Genomic DNA, 19,596 nt, shown 5'->3' on the forward strand with positions numbered 1-19,596 from the left:
CCTGCCGTGCAGAAAAAGCACAAGCACCACCCAACAAATGGACATCTGTTTGTTGTTCTTCATTCGTTCAGTCATTGGTGGGGTTCAGAATGCTCTTTGATTGTAGGTGAACTATACATCCCAGTAACTACAACTCCCAAATGTGAATGTGTATTTTCCCCAAACTCCATCTGTGTTCATATTTGGGCATATGGAATATTTGTGCCAAGTTTGGTCCAGATCCATCATTGTTTGAGTCCACAGTGCTCTCTGGATATAGGTGAACTACAACTCCCAAATTCAAGGTCAATGTCCACCAAACCCTTCTGGTGTTTTCTGTTGGTTATGGGAGTCCTGTGTACCACGTTTGGTTCAATTCCATCATTAGTGGAGTTCAGAATACTCTTTGATTGTAGGTGAACTATAAATCCCAGCAACCACAACTCCCAAATGACAAAATCAATTTTTGAGTGATGGTCACTCATTGGTTTGACAGATGTATGGTGTCCAAATTTGGCCTCAATTCGCCCAGTGGTTTTTAAGTTATGTTAATCCCACAAACGAACATTACATTTTTATTTATATAGATAGTTTTATTTAGTTTGTACAGAAAGCAAAGTTGGTGAAAACTGAACCACCAGAAAGCAAAAGTGTGATTCTCTCACTCCCCCATCTGGACAGTTTTGGATTTTGGAGGACTTCAGGTTTCAGAATCCTGGAAAAGGTACCTATAGAAATGTTTGTCCCCTTGTTGCCTGGCAGCATTGTTTTCACCTGGTAACTCATCCCAGTTGTCATCTGCGAAGTGCTGGCTGGCATGTCAATATTGGAAGATGCTTGAGGAAGATGCTCTGAGGATGCTTGCCATAGATGCAGGCGAAACGTCAGGAGAGAATGCCTCTAGAACATGGCCATATAGCCCGAAAAAACCTACAACAACCCACTCATAAAGTGATTGTGGCAGTGCATTGATGATGGGAGCAAGTACATCATTATGTACATCGTGACAGATTCGAGAGATGATTGGCCAAAACTAACAAAATGAAGTTCAACAGTGACAAATGCAAGATACTCCACTTAGGCAGAAAAAATGAAGTGCAAAGATATAGAATGGGGGACAATGATGCCTGGCTCGAGAGCAGTACGTGCGAAAAAGATCTTGGAGTCCTCATGGACAACAAGTTAAACATGAGCCAACAAAGTGATGTGGCGGCAAAAAAAGCCAATGGGATTTGGCCTGCATCAATAGGAGCTAAGTGTCTAGATCCAGGGAAGTCATGCTACCCCTCTATTCTGCTTTGGTTAGACCACACCTGGAATATTGTGTCCAATTCTGGGCACCACAATTCAAGAGAGATATTGACAAGCTGGAATGTGTCCAGAGGAGGGCGACTAAAATGATCAAGGGTCTGGAAAACAAGCCCAAGAGGAGCGGCTTAAGGAGCTGGGCATGTTTACTGCTTCCATGGAGATTAGGACACAGTACAATGGCTTCAAACTACAAGAAAGGAGATTCCATCTGAACATGAGGAAGAACTTCCTGACTGTGAGAGCCGTTCAGCAGTGGAACTCTCTGCCCCGGAGTGTGGTGGAGGCTCCTTCTTTGGAAGCTTTTAAACAGAGGCTGGATGGCCATCTGTCAGGGGTGATTTGAATACAGTATTCCTGCTTCTTGGCAGAATAGGGTTGGACTGGATGGCCCTTGAGGTTTCTTCCAACTCTTTGATTCTATGATTCTATGCTATATTGGTGTAATTTAGTCAGAGAATCCTATGCACAAATATGTCCCCAAAGTCCCATCTACCCAATTTTCTCCTTGCCACAGTTTCTGAACAACCAGATTATTCAATTATTCTTGAATATCCTTTCCATCAACCTCAACAGAGATCTTATCCAATCTCAATACGATGCTCGTATCTGTGGAACCATAACCCATAGTTTCCATTTATCCACTTCTAGCAAAATATGGTTTCTCTAGGCATTTAGTAGTCACTCCAGTGCAACACTAGGATATTTGGGGGCGGGAAAACCTCAATAGAGTCTGTTATTATATGGGGGTTCGTATATCCACACAAATTGGGGAGTGTATGCTCCATGGATATAAGGATTGCAGTGTACAGCCAAAGCTTGGATGACAGGCACTGCTAAGGAAATACTTCACCCACAGCCTGATTCTGATAGCTATCTTCTCCAGGCAAATCATACCCATTAAAGATATGCAAAAATCATGTTAGAGAAAATACAGAATAAGCAGCTATTGGAGGAGATTTTTCCCTCCGGGTTAGATGGAGACGCTGTTTTCGATCTCTGGGGGGTACAGATACTTGTAGGCGAGAGGGACCCCCGTCTTGGCCAAGGACTCGTTCCTCTTCTCAATTTCCTTGGAAATCCGTTTCAGTTCTTCTTGGAAGGCAACAATGAGCTTTTGGGGCACTTCTTCTGTGAAATGCTTATTAGGGTAATTGCCCAGCGGGATCTGATATTGAAAAGAGGGGGGGGGGGGGAAGAGAACATTTGGACAAGGTAAAACAGCACAGCTAGACACCAGACCCTAAAAAGTAACCTCAAAAAATAGGCAATTCAAAAGCACTTTGTTCCTGTTATTCATGGCACTGTTAAGGCTGGAAACCTTTTATACGTGTATGTATGTATAAAGGTTGTAAAGGTTGTCCCCTGACATTAAGTCCAGTCATGTCTGACTCTGGGGTGTGGTGCTCATCTCCATTTCTAAGCCGAAGAGCCGGCGTTGTCCATAGACACCTCCAAGGTCATGTGGCCGGCATGACTGCATGGAGCGCCGTTACCTTCCTGCCGGAGCAGTACCTATTGATCTACTCACATTTGCATGTTTTTGAACTGCTAGGTTGGCAGAAGCTAGGGCTGACAGCGGAAGCTCACGCAGCTCCCTGGAATCGAACCTGCGACCTTTTGGTCAACAAGCTCAGCAGCTCAGTGCTTTAACCCACTGCGCCACCGGGGGGCCCCTGTATGTATGTATACATACATACATACACACACACACCACAACAACAATAACAACAACAACACACACACACACACACACATACATACATATACTAGCTGTGGCCAACCTTCCCTCCCTCTTTCTCATCTTTCTTTCTCTCCTTTCCTTCCCTCTCTCTTTCCTTCCTTCTTCTTCCCTTCCACCCCCCAACTTTTCTTTCCCTTCCTCTTTCTCACTTTTCTTCCTTCTCTACCTATTCTTGAACTGCAACTCCCAGCTGTCCTCCTCCTGGATCGATCTACCTATCTACCTATCTCTATCTAATTTATCTATCTGGAGGATTGCTGGGAGTTGCAGTCCAGGAATAGGAAATTGGAAATATGCAAGGATTGGGATGCTCTCAAAAAAATCCAAGGAGAAGGCGGCTTGCAGCTTGGAAGCAGTGCGTTTGGATCATCCTCCTCTCCTATAGGGCCTGGTCTAGGGGATGCTGGGAACTGTAGTCCAGAAGAGAGTGTGGATATGCTATTGTGCAAGCATAGTCATTTTTGCACATGCACTGTAACATCTTTTTGCTTTTTTAGCTTTTTAAGTCCCTTCCGCTGTGTTTCCCAGTGCTTTTTAAGTGAGTGATGGCCTGATAGGTGTCTTGTGTCCAAATTTGGTGTCAATTGAGTTCTGTTAATCCCACAAATGAACATTACATTTTTATTTATATAGATACACACACACACACACACACACATATGTATAGGAGCCCTTGCTGGTGCAGCAAGTTAAAGCACTGAGCTGCCTTAGTTTGGGAACCTCCTGGCATATATCAGCACACACACACACTGATAAAATGCAACTCTGATCTGCATGAACACAACTTTTAAACCATAAGCATTTACCATGTGTGATCTAAGCTTAAAAGACGGAGGGAACAATCTTCTAATACATATTTTCATCCAGAAACTTGCTTGCTTGCATGCTGGTCATCAAGTAAAAAGTAGGTGCTAGAAACAATATCATACGAAGGCTGACTGGCACAACCTGGGGATCACAACCAGATACATTGAAGACATGTGCCCTTGCGCTGTGCTACTCTGCTGCTGAGTACGCATGCCCAGTGTGGAACACATCTCACCACACTAAAACAGTGGATGTGGCTCTTAATGAGCCATGCCACATTATCACGGGGTGTCTGTGCCCTACACCACTGGAGAAATTACACTGTCTAGCCGGTATTGCACCACCTGACATCCGCTGGGAAGTAGCAGCCAATAGTGAAAGGACCAAGGCAGAGACATCTCCAGCTCATCCCCTGTTTGGGCATCAGCCAGCACGTCAACGACTTAAATCTAGAAATAGTTTTCTAAGATCTACAGAGACACTCGCTGGAACACCTCAGCAAGCGAGAGTCCAAAAGTGGCAGGCTCAAACCCAGAACCTCAACTAATGGCTGATACCAAATGAGAGACTCCCCCCTGGGCACACAGAGGACTGGGTGACTTGGAAGGCGCTGAAGAGACTGCGCTCTGGCACCACGAGATGCAGAGCCAAGCTTCAGAAATGGGGCTACAAAGTGGAATCCTCGACATGCGAATGTGGAGAGGAGCAAACCACAGACCACCTGCTGCAATGCAACCTGAGCCCTGCCACATGCACAATGGAGGACCTTCTTGTGGCAACACCAGAGGCACTCCAAATGGCCAGATACTGGTCAAAGGACATTTAATCAACTACCAAACTCACTAATTTTGTATTTTGTCTGTTTGTTTGCTTTGTTCTGTTAGAAATGTAATATAATTTGACTGGTTGTCCTGACACGACAAATAACAAATAAATAAATATCCAGAAACTTCGCCCTTTCCTTTCGTTTTGGATAGGGGTGGGTGGGGGTTCTGTTGTGCAAGAAAAGTGAGCTATGATTTCAAAACGTAACCTGCCTTGGATACTATCAGAGCACTCACCATGTCTCCAGGAGGGGCGCTGAGAAGCCACAGGACACTCAGAATGGTGCAGGTGGTATTGATCTCCGGGATGGTCTCTTTGTAGTTCTCCAAGTTTGCCGTGCCTTTGGTAGTTGGAGGGGGTTTTCTCATTGAGGATGGGAAGTTGGGCATCCAGGCGCCTAACTCAAACTGTGATTTTTTAAAAAATCATATATTAAGAATATAACCTATACCTTTATATACTTGTATATAAGCTGACCCAAATATATAAGCTGAGGCACCTAATTTTATCACTAAAAGTTGGGAAAACATGTTGACTTGAGTAATGGCCAAGGATGGGAAATGCAGCAGCTACTGGTCAATTTCTAAATAATAATAGATACCAATAAAATTACATTAATTGAGGCATCAGGAGGTTAAATGCTTTTGAATATTTACATTGAAGAATAATTGAAGATAAGACCTTCCAACTCTGATTAAACCATTACTCTAACCTTCTTCAAAGTAAATGTGCTTACGTACCCTTCCAGTGATAATTAATAAAGAGAGTAAAATAATGGAAATGTAATAATAACAGTAATAATAGAGTAAAATAATAAATGCAACAATAATAAAAAATAGAGTAAAATAATAAATGTAATAATGATAAGAATGAGTAAAATAATGGAAATGTAATAATAACAGTAATAATAGAGTTAAATGATAATTGCAACAATAATAAAAATAGAGTAAAATAATAAATGTAATAATGATAACAATGAGTAAAATAATGGAAATGTAATAATAATAGTAATAATAGAGTAAAATGATAAATGTAACAATAACAATAGAGAAAAATAATAAATTTAATAACGGTTTGTTTATTTATTTATTTCGTATAAATTGCATAAATTAGTATAAAAATTTAATAATGGTAACAATGAGTAATGGAAATGTAATAATAACAGTAATAATATAGTAAAATAATAAATGCAATCATAACAAAAATAGAGTAAAATAATAAATTTAATAAAAATAATAGAGTAAAATAATAAATGTACTACTAATAATAAAGTAAAATAATAAATGTAATAAAAATAGAGTAAAATAATAAATGTACTATAAATAGAGTAAAATAACGTAAATGTAATAATAATAAAAATAGAGTAAAATAATAAATGTAATAATGGTAACAATGAGTAAAATAATGGAAATGTAATAATAACAGTAATAATAGAGTAAAATAATAAATGCAACAACAATAATAAAAATAGAATAAAATAAAATAATAAATGTAATAATGATTACAATGAGTAAAATAATGGAAATGTAATAATAACAATAATAGAGTAAAATAATAAATGTAACAATGATAACAATGAGTAAAATAATGGAAATGTAATAATAATAGTAATAATAGAGTAAAATAATAAATGTAACAATATCAATAGAGAAAAATAATAAATTTAATAATGGTTTATTTATTTACTTATTTTGTATAAATGGCATAAATTAGTATAAAAATTTAATAATGGTAACAATGCGTAAAATAATGGAAATGTAATAATAACAGTAATAATATAGTAAAGTAATAAATGCAATCATAACAAAAATAGAGTAAAATAATAAATTTAATAAAATGTAATAAAAATAATAGAGTAAAATAATAAATGTACTACTAATAATAAAGTAAAATAATGGAAATGTAATAATAACAATAATAGGGCTGTGTGGAAGGGACCTGGGAAATTGGCATTGTAATTGAAATGGAGATCATGTCTACAAGGTGCCTGGAAAAGGTCCTTTTTTGGATTACAAGTCTCCAAATCTCCCAAGCAGCGTTCTCCCTGGCCATGGCAGCTGGGGGATTTTGGGAGCTGCATTCCAAAAATAGAAACATTTGTCTCAGTTTAGAGTTGAGTTCCAGAAAATAATGGCATCCCCTCTGTACTCCAGTTCACACGATCCTTTGGGGAATGTCATAATGGCTAAAATTCTTTAAAACCCAGTGCAGGTTTGGTGTATGTTGTGAGTTAATAGCCCTTTGGGACAAGGATGTCCTCCTACCTGCCCACTGTTGACCGCTGAATGCTGGGCTGAACAGGTATAAAGCACCATAGTCAGGAACTTTTTCAGCTCTTGAACAGATGAGAGTGAAGAAGAGATTCCTGGGGAAAAAAGAAGAAAAGGTGCAAATTCTCAGCAGAAGTCAAGCCATGAGTTCTTTACAAAGGCTCAGATGGAGGAGCTGGGGGCACACCTTGGTTTGTCATAGATCTCTAGACATTAAGTATTCATTGCATTCATCTAGTTTTAAAAGAAGTATTGAGTGCGCAAGTTCATCAAGACCAGCTCTGCACTATGGAGCAGCCATGGGCAAACTTTGGCTCTCCAGGTGTTTTGGACATCAACTCCCACAATTCCTAACAGCCTACAGGCTGTTAGGAATTGTGGGAGTTGAAGTCCAAAACACCTGGAGAGCCAAAGTTTGCCCATGCCTGCTATGGAGGATCTGCTAATGCCTCTCCAACTTCTGGGCTTCCAACCTTCTTAATGTCACAACCCCTTAATACAGTTCCTCATGTTGTGGTAACCCACAACAATAACGTTATTTTCATTGCTACTTTATAACTGTAATTTTGCTACTTTTATGCAGGATGTATTTTCATTCACTGGACCAAATTTGGCACAAATACCCAATACGCCCAAATTCAAATACTGGTGGGGTTGTGGAAGGATTGATTTTGTCATTTGGGAGTTGTAGTTGCTGGGATTTATAGTTCACCTACAATCAAAGAGCATTCTGAACTCCACTAACGATGGAATTGAACCAAACAAGCTCCACTGGCTGCCAATTAGCTTCCGAGCACAATTCAAAGTGCTGGTGTTAACCTATAAAGCCCTAAACGACTCCGGCCCTGTTTACTTCTCCGAATGTATTCTCCCTTACGAACCATCAAGATTATTAAGATCGTCTGGAGAGGCCTTGCTCTCGGTCCCACCGGCCGCACAGGCACGCCTGGTGGGGACGAGGGACAGGGCCTTCTCGGTGGTGGCCCCGCGACTCTGGAACTCTCTTCCACTGGAGATCAGAACCGCCCCGTCTATCCTGACATTTAGAAAACGAGTGAAGATGTGTTTGTGGAGACAGGCTTTCGATGAATGAGACAACACCCTAGGATTTTGGATGGAAGATGATGTATATTTGATTTTAATATGACGACTGACCACCGTAGTTTTAAATATATTGTTATTTTAAATGTGTTACTGTAATTGTGAACTATGATATTTTACTGATTGTATGTGTTTTTATGGTTGGAAACCGGGCTGAGTCCCTCAATGAGGTGAGAAGGTCGGTATAGAAAACTTTGAAATAAATAAATAATAGTTGCTGGGATTTATAGTTCACCTAAAATCAAAAAGCATTCTGAATTTCACCAACGATGGAATTGAACCAAACTTGGCACACAGAACTCCCATGACTAAAAGAAAATACTGGAATTGACCTTGAGTTTTGGAGTTGTAGGTGAACTTAAACAATAGATCTTGGCATTTGGGAGTTGCAGTTGCTGGGATTTATAGTTCACCTACAATCAATCTTGTGGACTTAAACAATAGATCTTGACATTTGGGAGTTTTAGTTGCTGGGATTTATAGTTCACCTACAATCAAAGAGCATTCTGAACCGCACATGCATGTGTATGTGTATGTGTGTGTGGAGTCAGATTTTTAAAATGTACCTGTACCTGTTCTGACTTACATACAAATTTAACTTAGGAACAAACCTACAGAATCTATCTTCTTCCTAACTTGGGTAATGCCTGTACAGTAGTCTCGCTTATCCGACCTTTGCTTATCTGACATTCTGTCTTATCTGACACTCTTATCCGTCTCCCCCCTTTTCCTGCAGCATTTCCTCTTCAATTAAAGGAGTGTTCCCCATCTCTCGCTCCATTCCCAATAAGTGAAAATGGCAAGACAAGGAGAAGGAGGAGGAGAAGGAGGAGGAGGAGGAGGAGGAGGAGAGAGGAAAGGATGAAAAGAGGCAGGACCGGAAGCAAAAGCATTGTCCCTCCTTCCCTCTGTGATTTCCACGCTCCTCTTCCACATCCGGGCACTTCCTACTGGGTTGCTCTAGCACCGGGGCATTGCCTTGCTTTAACTCTTTGAGTCCCTATTTTAGGTGTCTAGAGCTGGGTTGGACTGGTAACAGTAGCAGACTCTGTATTATCCAACATTTTTGTTTATCCAACGTTCCGCCAGCCCGTTTATGTCAGATAAGCAAGACTCTACAGTATAATCAATTGCAGATGCTTAGCCTAGGGTCTTCTCACTGCTATAGGAAGTTGACAGTCCTACCGGAAGACTTTTGAGACATAAAGCCTCTCTCAAAGACCTCCTCCATCCATTTCTGCAGCTCCCAATCTTCCTTCACAGAGCTGTCACTTTGATAATAGCAGTCGATGATGCCAGAGACAAAGCTAAGAGAAGAAGAGACAAAGAAGAGGTCAGTCAGGATGGAGTCCACCAGCAGCCCTAGCTCTCTCATCGATCCAGGGGTGTATTTGGTCCACACTTTCCAATGAGCAAACTGGATTTATGTTCCTCAAACCAATATAGGAATCGGAATCAGAACTGGGAAAATGTAACTTTTTTTACTACAGGTCCCAATACCCCCCTGCCAGCATTCCCAAGGCAAAGCAACCTAACCTTCATTCCCTGACTAATATGTAGGTGACAAAAAATAGCTTGGGAAAGTTGAATTACAACTCTCAATTTTCCCCAATATGGCCAAGACAAAACAACCTGGGATGGCTAGAATAGCTGGACGTGAAATGCTGGGAATTGTAATCCAAAGTAAAGGAACCTTCCCAAGCTTTGCAGTATTTCACCACTGCTCAATGTTATGTCTAGTGAAATGACAAGTTGCCCCTCAAAACCCAGTTTGGCCATCTGTGGGAAGCTGTAATTAAATAATCTTCCCAAACTCTGTAACATTTCCCAGATTTTTTTTTTTGTCATGTCAGGAGTGACTCCTGGTGTGAGAGAATTGGCTGTCTGCAAGGACGTTGCCCAGGGGGTGCCTGGATGATTTGATGTTTTTATCATCCTTGTGGGAGGCTTCTCTCATGTCCCCGCATGAGAAGCTGGAGCTGATAGAGGGAGCTCATCCACCTCTCCCCGGATTCGAACCTGTGACCTGTCGGTCTTCAGTCCTGCTGGCACAGGGGTTTAACCCACTGCACCTGACCACAAGACCATCCAAGACCCATCAGATCCAACACAAATGGATATAAATAAATAGTATAATAGCCACCACAATTGCCCCTGACTGACCTCTCCATGGCTGCCCAGAGCTTCAGGCCATCTTCCTTGTAGTAGTAATGGGGCAACGAGGAGACCCCACGAGCCTCCAGATCTTCCGGAAGGCAGAGCGAAGACAAGGTCAAGGCATTGGTTCCTCTCTGCAACACTTCCACCAATCCCTTGAAACCAACACCGGTATGCTACAGGAGGAAGGAGTTGGAAAATTCAGAGCTGCGGACAACCTTTTGCATTTTATCAGATGAAGCATTCGTTTCTCTTTCACTACTGGCTTGCAACATCTTATTGATACATTTCTTTAATTGTCGAAGGCTTTCATGGCCGGAATCACTCAGTTCTGGTGGGTTTTTTTGGGCTATATGGCCATGTTCTAGAGGCATTTCTCCTGACGTTTCGCCTGGCAAGCTTCCTCAGAGGCCTGAAAAAACCCACCAGAACTGAGCATTTCTTTAATTAATTCGTAAATTGGACTCTCCCAGCCAACACGATCATTGGCAAGTTTTGGGTTTTGTTTTTTGTTGTTTTTTTGAGATTTCAGTTTTCAGAACTAATCAGATGAACTTGACAGTCTCTTTCTTCTCAGGAATCCTGTATTTCAGGGAAGCAGACTCGAGTTCTCTAGCAAAGAACTGTTTACATAGAATCATAGGAAGTAATGCTCCCCATGCTCTATTCCGCTTTGGTTAGACCACACCTGGAATATTGTGTCCAATTCTGGGCACCACAATTGGAAGAGAGATATTGACAAGCTGGAATGTGTCCAGAGGAGGGCGACTAAAATGATCAAGGTTCTGGAGAACAAGCCCTACGAGGAGCGGCTTAAGGAGCTGGGCATGTTTAGCCTGAAGAAGAGAAGGCTGAGAGGGGATATGATAGCCATGTATAAATATGTGAGAGGAAGCCACAGGAAGGAGGGAGCAAGCTTGTTTTCTGCTTCCTTGGAGACTAGGACGCAAAACAATGGCTTCAAACTACAAGAGGAGATTCCATCTGAACATGAGGAAGAACTTCCTGACTGTGAGAGCCGTTCAGCAGTGGAACTCTCTGCCCCGGAGTGTGGTGGAGGCTCCTTCTTTGGAAGCTTTTAAGCAGACGCTAGATGGCCATCTGTCAGGGGTGATTTGAATGCAATATTCCTGCTTCTTGGCAGAATGGGGTTGGACTGGATGGCCCATGAGGTCTCTTCCAACTCTTTGATTCTATGATTCTATGATTCATAGAATTGGAAAAGACCTGGTGGGCCATCCAATCCAATCCCATTCTGCCAAGAAGCAGGAAAATTGCATTCAAAGCACCCCCAACAGATGGCCCTCCAGCCTCTGCTTGAAAACCTGCAAAGAAGGAACCTCCACCACACTCTGGGGCAGAGAGTTCCACTGCTGAACAGCTCTCTCGCACAGTTTGGACGTTCTTCCTCATGTTTGAAGCTATTGCTCCATTTAGTCCTAGTCTTTCCTTAAGCAGCTGAGGGGTGAAAGGAAGGGAAGTGGGGTTGTTAGGAATTGTGGGAGTTGAAGCCCAAAACACCTGGAGGGCCCAAGTTTTCCTGTGCCTATTTTAATAAATAGCTCCATCATGGACTAGTACAGCTGCAATCGGAAGGCAAAATGTGGGCCTCAGATTGCGATCTCCTCCTTTTCGCCTTCCTTGGAAATATCTTTTGAAACTTCTTTGTCCGATGAAGAAATCTTTGTAGGCCGGCTCTGCTTCTTTTCCCAAGATCAGATGGGATCTGGTACCTTTCGGGCATTTGGACCACTACGTTACGCAGGAGGCAGAATGGAACAGGAAAAGATGCCTGGCCATACATCTTCACAGAAGTGTTTGGGGCGGTAACAGGTCTATAAAGAGGCTGATAGTCATCTTTAAAGTCATCTGCTACTATTGAAACGTGGAAGCAATGCAGTTTATGCTAGCCTTATCTGGAATTGCAAAATCCAAAAGGCTCCAAATCCTAAATGGTCTACTTGTGTGGCTGAGATAAGGATCCCTTTGCTTTCTGATGGCTCAATGCACACAAACCTTGTTTCGTGCATGAAAGTATTTCAAATTTTGCGTGTAAAATTACCTTCAGGCTATGTCTCTATGAAATATAAATGCATTTCATGTGTAAACTTGGGTCACATCTCCACGTATATATAAATATTCCAAACTATGGAATATGGAACACTTCTGGTCCCAAGTATTTTCAATTAGAGGTATTCATAGAATCAAAGAGTTGGAAGAGACCTCATGGGTCATCCAGTCCAACTCCATTCTGCCAAGAAGCAGGCAAATTGCATTCAAAGCACCCCCGACAGATGGCCACCCAGCCTCTGTTTAAATGCTTCCAAAGAAGGAGCCTCCACCACACTCTGGGGCAGAGAGTTCCACTGCTGAACGGCTCTCACAGTTAGGAAGCTCTTCCTCATGTTCAGGTGGAATCTCCTTTCTTGTAGTTTGAAGCCACATCCTAGTTTCAGGGACAGTAGAAAACAAGCCTGCTCCCTCCTCTCTATGACTTCCCCTCACATATTTGTACATGGGCCTCCTCATGTCTCCTCTCAGCCTTCTCTTCTGCAGGCTAAACACGCCCGGCTCTTTAAGCCGCTCCTCATAGGGATTGTTCTCCAGACCCTCGATCATTTTAGTCACCCTCCTCTGGACACATTCCAGCTTGTCAACATCTCCCTTCAATTGTGGTGTCATCACCAAACTACAAAAGGAATATGGTTATCCCTGGATTTGACAGGGATAAGGAATAGACCAGTGTTTCTCAACCTTCCAAGTACCGCGGCCCCTTAATAGAGTTCCTCATGTGGTGGTGACCCCCAACCATATTTTCATTGCTACTTCATAACTGGAATTTTACTACTGTTATGGATCGTCGTGTAAATATCTGACATGCAGGATATATTTTCATTCACTAGACAAAATTTGGCACAAATACCTGATTCAACCAAATTTGAATACTGGTGGGGTTGGTGGGATTAAATTTGTCATTTGGGAGTTGTAGTTGCTGGGATTTATAGTTCACCTACAACCAAAGAGCATTCTGAACTCCACCAATGATGGAATTGAACCAATTTTGGCACACAGACCTTCCACGAACAAGAGAAAATACTGGAAGGGTTTGGTGGGCATTGGCCTTGAGTTTGGGAGTTGTAGTTCACCTACAGCCAGAGAGCACTGTGGACACAAGCAAAGATGGATCTGGACCAAACTTGGCACAAATACTCAACATGCCCAAATGTGAACACTGGTAGAGTTTGGGGGAAATAGACCTTGGCATTTGGGAGTTGTAGTTGCTGGGATTTGTAGTTCACCTGAACCTCACCAATGATAGAATTGGGACAAACTTTCCACAAAGAACCTCAATGACCAACAGAATAAATATAAATACTGTGTTTTCTAATGGTCTTTGGTGACCCCCCTCATGTCCCCCCCCCCAGGGGTCCCGACCCCCAGGTTGAGAAACGCTGGAATAGAGAGTACAAAGACAGGAAGATGGCCAGAGGGATAGGGGAACCAATTGAAGATTTAGGGAACTGTGACTGATGGAGACTTCAAGGATTAATATATTCATTGCATGCTAACATTTAGAAGTACGAACAGACCCAATGGAGATGGAAATCCAGAACCACTTACCTTATCAAAGACACCCCCTTGAGAAACGAGACTGTCCCGTGCCACAGTGTTGATGTGAAGGGTGTAGCGTGTGTGAGGAATCAGGAGCTATGGAAGCAAAAAGTGAGAAGCCAAGTGGCTTTTTAATCCCATGGTTCCATCTCGTCCATGATCTTGTCTGGTTTTGAGCCCGAGCGCGGCGGGGAACCCCGCCTTCACATTGGTGTGAACCACAGCGGAGAGTTCCGCAGTTCCTGGGTCAAGTTTTGGGACCAACAGATGAAATGTGCCCCAGCAGCCAGCTCAAAACCAGGAATGCCTGCAACTTTCCTTTGCTTTCCCCTACTCCCTACTTTGTATCATTTCCCTAATAAAGATACTTGAAACTTGCAACTTTTCATCTCTCCGCATGCTACTTTTGTATCCTTCCTTGACTCAAACTAAAATAACATTGCAATAAACCTTTTTTTGGGCTCCGGAGAGCCGTGAGCCCGCGGGAGGCGCCTCCGGGCGCCCCCCGGACCCCGAATCTGCGTTTGCCTAGACCGCGGATATGGAAACCGCCATTTCAGACCCCCCTATCCGCAAGAAATCGTAAGATGGCGGATCGCCGCCGTTCCAATTTTGTATTTTTCTGTTACTAATCCTAAGCCTATCTGCCATCTCCTTTTTTCTCATTTTGGGCTCCTTCACCCGGGAATAAATTGTTTTTGTTTCAAGTATTTTACTTTGACAGAATCAGCTGTTTGTCAATTTGGCCGGGCTCTTCGCTTCTCCTCGGCAGTGCTCGCTCCCATCTGGATCTAGCAACCAGGGACCCACTGCGGCCGCCCGTAGGAGTCCCGGGGAGGCGGCCAGGCAGGGGCCCGGGCCTCGGACCAGGGAGATGTAGTTTCCCAAAGGACATTGCCCCATGAAATGCAACCCGGAAATCCTCTTCGGACCCTTTTGCCCTCTCCTATTGACTTTCTGCCCAAATGTCCCGGACTGTTTTTCCTGCTGCATCTTTGGACACGAACTTTAGACCAAGCTTGCCTTGAAGGACAAGCAGCCTCAGCCTCCGCGCACCTTCATCAAGAAGACTATGAACTTCCTCATATAATAAAATAAATCAACTGGTTTTTTTTAATAAACTTTGCTGGGGATGGGGATGGGATTTGCTCATGAAATATATGAAATGTATGGGTTTATAATGTAATATCATATGGAATGTACTCTGATTCCCCTTCCCGCCTTTCCCTCTGACCCTTGCCCCAAAAGGAATGTGACTTGGGGATTACTGCCATAGAGAGGAACTCCTTTGTCCTCCCGAAACTGTTCATGTTTACATTTGCATGGTCCGTGATGTTGATTCCTTCCTGATCCTAACTTTCAGAGCAGACAGTTAGGGGAGGGGGAGTCAACAGAAACTCAGGAAGAAAAGACTGATTAAATCATTTTTGGGTATTGTTGATCCCCCTTTTCTGAGGTCCAATATCCTTGAAAGCTCCTTTTCATACTTCCTCCCAAATCCCATCACAGACCAGGAAGCTCATTGTTCTCCTATCTAACTCCCCGCCACGTAAGAACAAAGACACACATTCCAGCTGGCAGATGCCCCAAAGGCTGTCATTTCCTCAGTCTTTGTCAGGCTTCATCCCGCCTCCTGGCTGCCGATTGGTCCATCTTCCAAAGCGCTAGGAAGGCGCTGATTGGCCCTCTAGAGGCGGCGGAGCCCGCTGATTGGGCAGGAGGCGAGGCGTGCCGCCAAGCCTCCTCCCAGCTGTTCCGCGGCCAGCCAATCAGGGCAAAGCCGGCTGGCAGAGGGCGGGCAGGATTTTTGAAACTGTTTCCCTTTGTCTGAACCCTATAAAATGCTTGGAAAATTCTGTAAAATTATGCTTGTATGTGAATCATCACTACAATTGCATCCTTTTCACACTGAATCGCAAAATAAACGCTTCAGTCACTGAATTTCTTCCGCCTCCGGTGAGATTAATTTTTAAATATTTTTTCGCTCTTTGGATTGGCTTTCGCTGGCTGCTCACCGAGGTTTGAGGACCCCTTTAGCGGTCTTCTGGGATCTCTCCCTGCGGGAGACCCCCCAAAAGGGCTCAATATCAGTTTGACCAAAATCTGCATCAAAAACCCTACAGAAGTTTGCCCTCCAGACAAGCTCTATATTCCAGGATTTGATCCCAGGTTTTCTGCTTTAAATTGGATTATATGAGTCTGCACGGCCAGATAATCTGGGATAAACAGATAACATCAGAACACATCCTAGGATATAGGGCCTGTCTTGAAAGGCCCTGAGTCTTACAAAATGAAGAGTTTCTCCAAATAATTGCACAGTGAGTATCAATGTCGATGGAGAATTGGTTCTAGGCTTGAGACATATTATTGCTTATTTTTGGATGATTTCAGATCGCTAGCATAATGTAGCGATCTGAGAGCTGGACTCTGGAGACCCATTTACCTGACTATTTTGGACCTCACCTTGTAGAGCGGATGACACGTGGGCAGCTGGCGGATGGTGGCCATGGTGAACACCTCAGCCAACAGGTGTGTCCGGAGCAGATGTGTGATGGCCTGGTGGATGTGGAAGTCGGCATTGCGCACCCAGGTTTTGGCCAAGATCCAATCCCATTCAGAGTCACTCGGCAAGAAGATGGGTGACTGCGGACCTGGGGTCTGGCTGAGCTACACAAAGGGAGGAGAAGATATTATGACATGGGACCCCTGGAAGACTCAAACAGGACAGAAGGAAGCAAAGGGCAAAGTCTGGAATCCAGATCAAACCAGAGACTGGAAAGTCACAGAATCTCTCCAGATAGCATAGTGACCATACAATCCATGCTCACCAGAGAGACTCACCAGAAGGATTCCATGCTCACCAGAGAGACTTCAAATACTGCAAACATAAGAACATCTTGGAGGAAAATTCTTGCATTCTTTCTCCGCATCCCTCTTGCTGTGAGAGCACCAGGATCTCTTGCATGTCAAATCCTTTTTCTTATTCCTCTCATATAAACCCTTACATTTGCTCTTAATGACCTTTGAAAAGCATGGTCGTAAATACCTTCCTTGAGTACTTTGATTATTTAAAGCCCCCTTCTACATTGCCATATAAAATCCAGATTATCTGCTTTGAACTGAATTTTTCCAAATGTTCAGAGAATGATGGAGATGATGGGTTCCAAAATGAGGCATCTGTGAGTGTTCAGAGGGAATTGCAAGCAGATCAGGCTGACCGGGGTGATGTCTGGAATTCTTTAGATCAAGGGCCCTCAAACTTTTTAAACAAAGGGCCAGGTCACAGTCCCTCAAACTATTGGAGGGCCGGATTATAATTTGAAAAAAACATGAATGAATTCCTATGCACACTGCACATATCTTATTTGTAGTGCAAAAAACACTTAAAACAATACAACAATTAAAATGAAGAACAATTTTAACAAATATAAACATATTAGTATTTCAATTGGAAGCGTGGGCCTGCTTTTTGGGTCATGTCAGGAGCGACCTGAGAAACTGCAAGTCGCTTCCGGTGTGAGAGAATTGGCCGTCTGCAAAGACGTTGCCCAGGGGACGCCCGGATGATTTTTTTTATGTTTTGTCATCCTTGTGGGAGGCTCCTCTCATGTCCCTGCATGAGGAGCTGGAGCTGATAGAGGGAGCTCATCCGCCTCTCCCCGAATTCGAACCTGCGACCTGTCGGTCTTCAGTCCTGCCGGCACAGAGGTTTACCCACTGCACCACTGGGGCTCCGGTGCTTTTTGGTGATGAGATAGGATTATTGTTGTTGTTGTGTGCTTTCAAGTCGTGTCAGGTTGACCCTGAACGAGGACCGAGTAAATGACCTTGGAGGGCCATATCTGGCCCATGGGCCTTAGTTTGAGGACCCCTGCTTTAGATCATTCCCAGGCAACCATGGAAACTGAAAGTACCAGTTTCCATTGAGAAAAGGCCTTGGGAAGATGAGGAGGTTTCAAGGGAGTGTAGATTAGACTTGAGAACACAGGGTGTGAAAAGCAGGCAAACTAGGTCTTCCCAGCTGGTTTGTGATAAGACCATGAAGTCCAGGTGCCGTAGGCATGATCTCATGGGAGCCTGGGCAGGCTTAACTTAAGTGGTTTGGCTTCAAGCATCTCAGAGGAGACAACGTTGCTATTGGGGATTGGTCTCCTGTTCATGTTTCCAAGTTCCTGGGGTGCTATATTATCAAGATTCTTGTTTTATGTTCCTGTCTATGCTTATGTATCTTTAGAGAGTTTACCTGGGAGAGATTCCTGTTTTCATGTTCATGGAAATACCTTAGATTAATTCTGTGTTTTTGGATTTCTTGGTTCTGGATTTACCCTGGCATTATTGGATTACTGCTATTGAACTCTGTCTTATTTTCTGTATTGCTTTTATATCCTGGCTGTCTCTTATGGATTTGCCATTTTCCCTTTTTATATACTTTCTTCAATAAACTTTTTATTACTGGATCACTGGACTCTGGTGTGGTGTTGAGTGAAAGGGTGTCTCAGGGCTAGGGTACAACACAAAGTCTCCCCTTCTCAGTCTTACCTCTCTTCTGAACCCTCTCAATGCTCTTCCTGTAATTTCTGACCATATTTTGTTCCTTCATCAAAAGGTAGTAAATTAAGAACGAAGACTTGATATTTTTTTATTATTTAGTTAGGATCTAGGATCCTCATGCATATGTAAATACAAAGCCATTGCTAAACTTTCAAGTTCATGGCCTATAATTCCCCTTTTTGTTTTTGAGTCAACAAGGAAACTCAGGAAAGCAACATAGAGAAACTGAGGCATGCGTTGTCTGCTACTTTGCTACAGGAAGGCCAATTTTGAACAGTTTTAGGTTTTGTGCTTTCCCCAAAAAAAGGGCTGGCACCTGGGAAACATTAATTCCCAGCACACCCTAGTTCCAATGGCTCCCCATCTGGAAAATATAGTACCTGAATGGCCAATGGCATGAGATGCTTCTGAGCGGAGAGGTGCAGCAGGCACAAAGGGGCAGCGACATACTGCTTGCGCCCATTATTCACTCCAGCCGGGACCCCATCCAGGAGCTTGTAGTCCGCAATGAAGATGTTGCCCTTCTATGGTGGAGAACACAGACACAAACTGTGAACAATGGAGGAAGCCACGAATTTGATTGCAGTTCCTAACACCCGTAGTCACCTTCCCGTATCTGAAGATTCCCAATGCTACACCCTCCAACATTTCCCAATGTTCGTCAAGCAACATTGATGTGTCTTCAATATGGCAAACATTAAGGAAGAGCAAACTACGGCTCCTTCTACATTGCCATATAAAATCCAGATTATCTACTTTGAAGTGGATTATATGATGGTGTAGACCAGGGGTCCTCAAACCTTTTAAACAGAGGGCCAGGTCACAGTCCCTCAAACTGTTGGAGGGCTGGATTACAATTTGAAAAAACAATGAATGAATTCCTGTGTATACTGCACATATCTTGACAGATTAGAGACATGGGCCAAAACTAACAAAATGAAGTTCAACAGGGACAAATGCAAGATATTCCACTTAGGCAGAAAAAAACGAAATGCAAAGATACAGAATGGGGGACAATGCCTGGCTCGAGAGCAGTACGTGTGAAAAAGATCATGGAGGCCTCGTGGACAACAAGTTAACATGAGCCAACAATGTGATGTGGCGGCAAAAAAAGCCAATGGGACTTTGGCCTGCATCAATAGGAGCATAGTGTCTAGGTCCAGGGAAGTAATGCTACCCCTCTATTCTGCTCTGGTTAGACCACACCTGGAATATTGTGTCCAATTTTAGGCACCACAATTG

At 43.1% G+C, this 19,596-nt stretch overlaps 1 protein-coding gene across 1 annotated transcript in view; it reads right to left on the bottom strand.

Annotated features, from left to right (window-relative positions):
• Positions 1 to 383: 383 nt before the first annotated feature.
• The window catches only part of LOC132777573 (hydroperoxide isomerase ALOXE3-like), a 36,384-nt gene continuing 17,171 nt past the window's right edge, over positions 384 to 19,596 (bottom strand). The window contains exons 7-14 of the mRNA XM_060779932.2: positions 18,735 to 18,878; positions 16,267 to 16,470; positions 13,813 to 13,899; positions 10,198 to 10,367; positions 9,220 to 9,341; positions 6,928 to 7,028; positions 4,900 to 5,070; positions 384 to 2,455 (exon numbers count right to left, since the gene is read on the bottom strand). Of these exons, the coding sequence (XP_060635915.2) occupies positions 2,261 to 2,455; positions 4,900 to 5,070; positions 6,928 to 7,028; positions 9,220 to 9,341; positions 10,198 to 10,367; positions 13,813 to 13,899; positions 16,267 to 16,470; positions 18,735 to 18,878 (1,194 nt within the window). The 3' untranslated portion in view covers positions 384 to 2,260. The remainder of the gene's footprint in view (positions 2,456 to 4,899; positions 5,071 to 6,927; positions 7,029 to 9,219; positions 9,342 to 10,197; positions 10,368 to 13,812; positions 13,900 to 16,266; positions 16,471 to 18,734; positions 18,879 to 19,596) is intronic.

This window comes from Anolis sagrei, chromosome 6, assembly GCF_037176765.1.
Source record: "Anolis sagrei isolate rAnoSag1 chromosome 6, rAnoSag1.mat, whole genome shotgun sequence".
NCBI lineage: Eukaryota > Metazoa > Chordata > Lepidosauria > Squamata > Dactyloidae > Anolis > Anolis sagrei.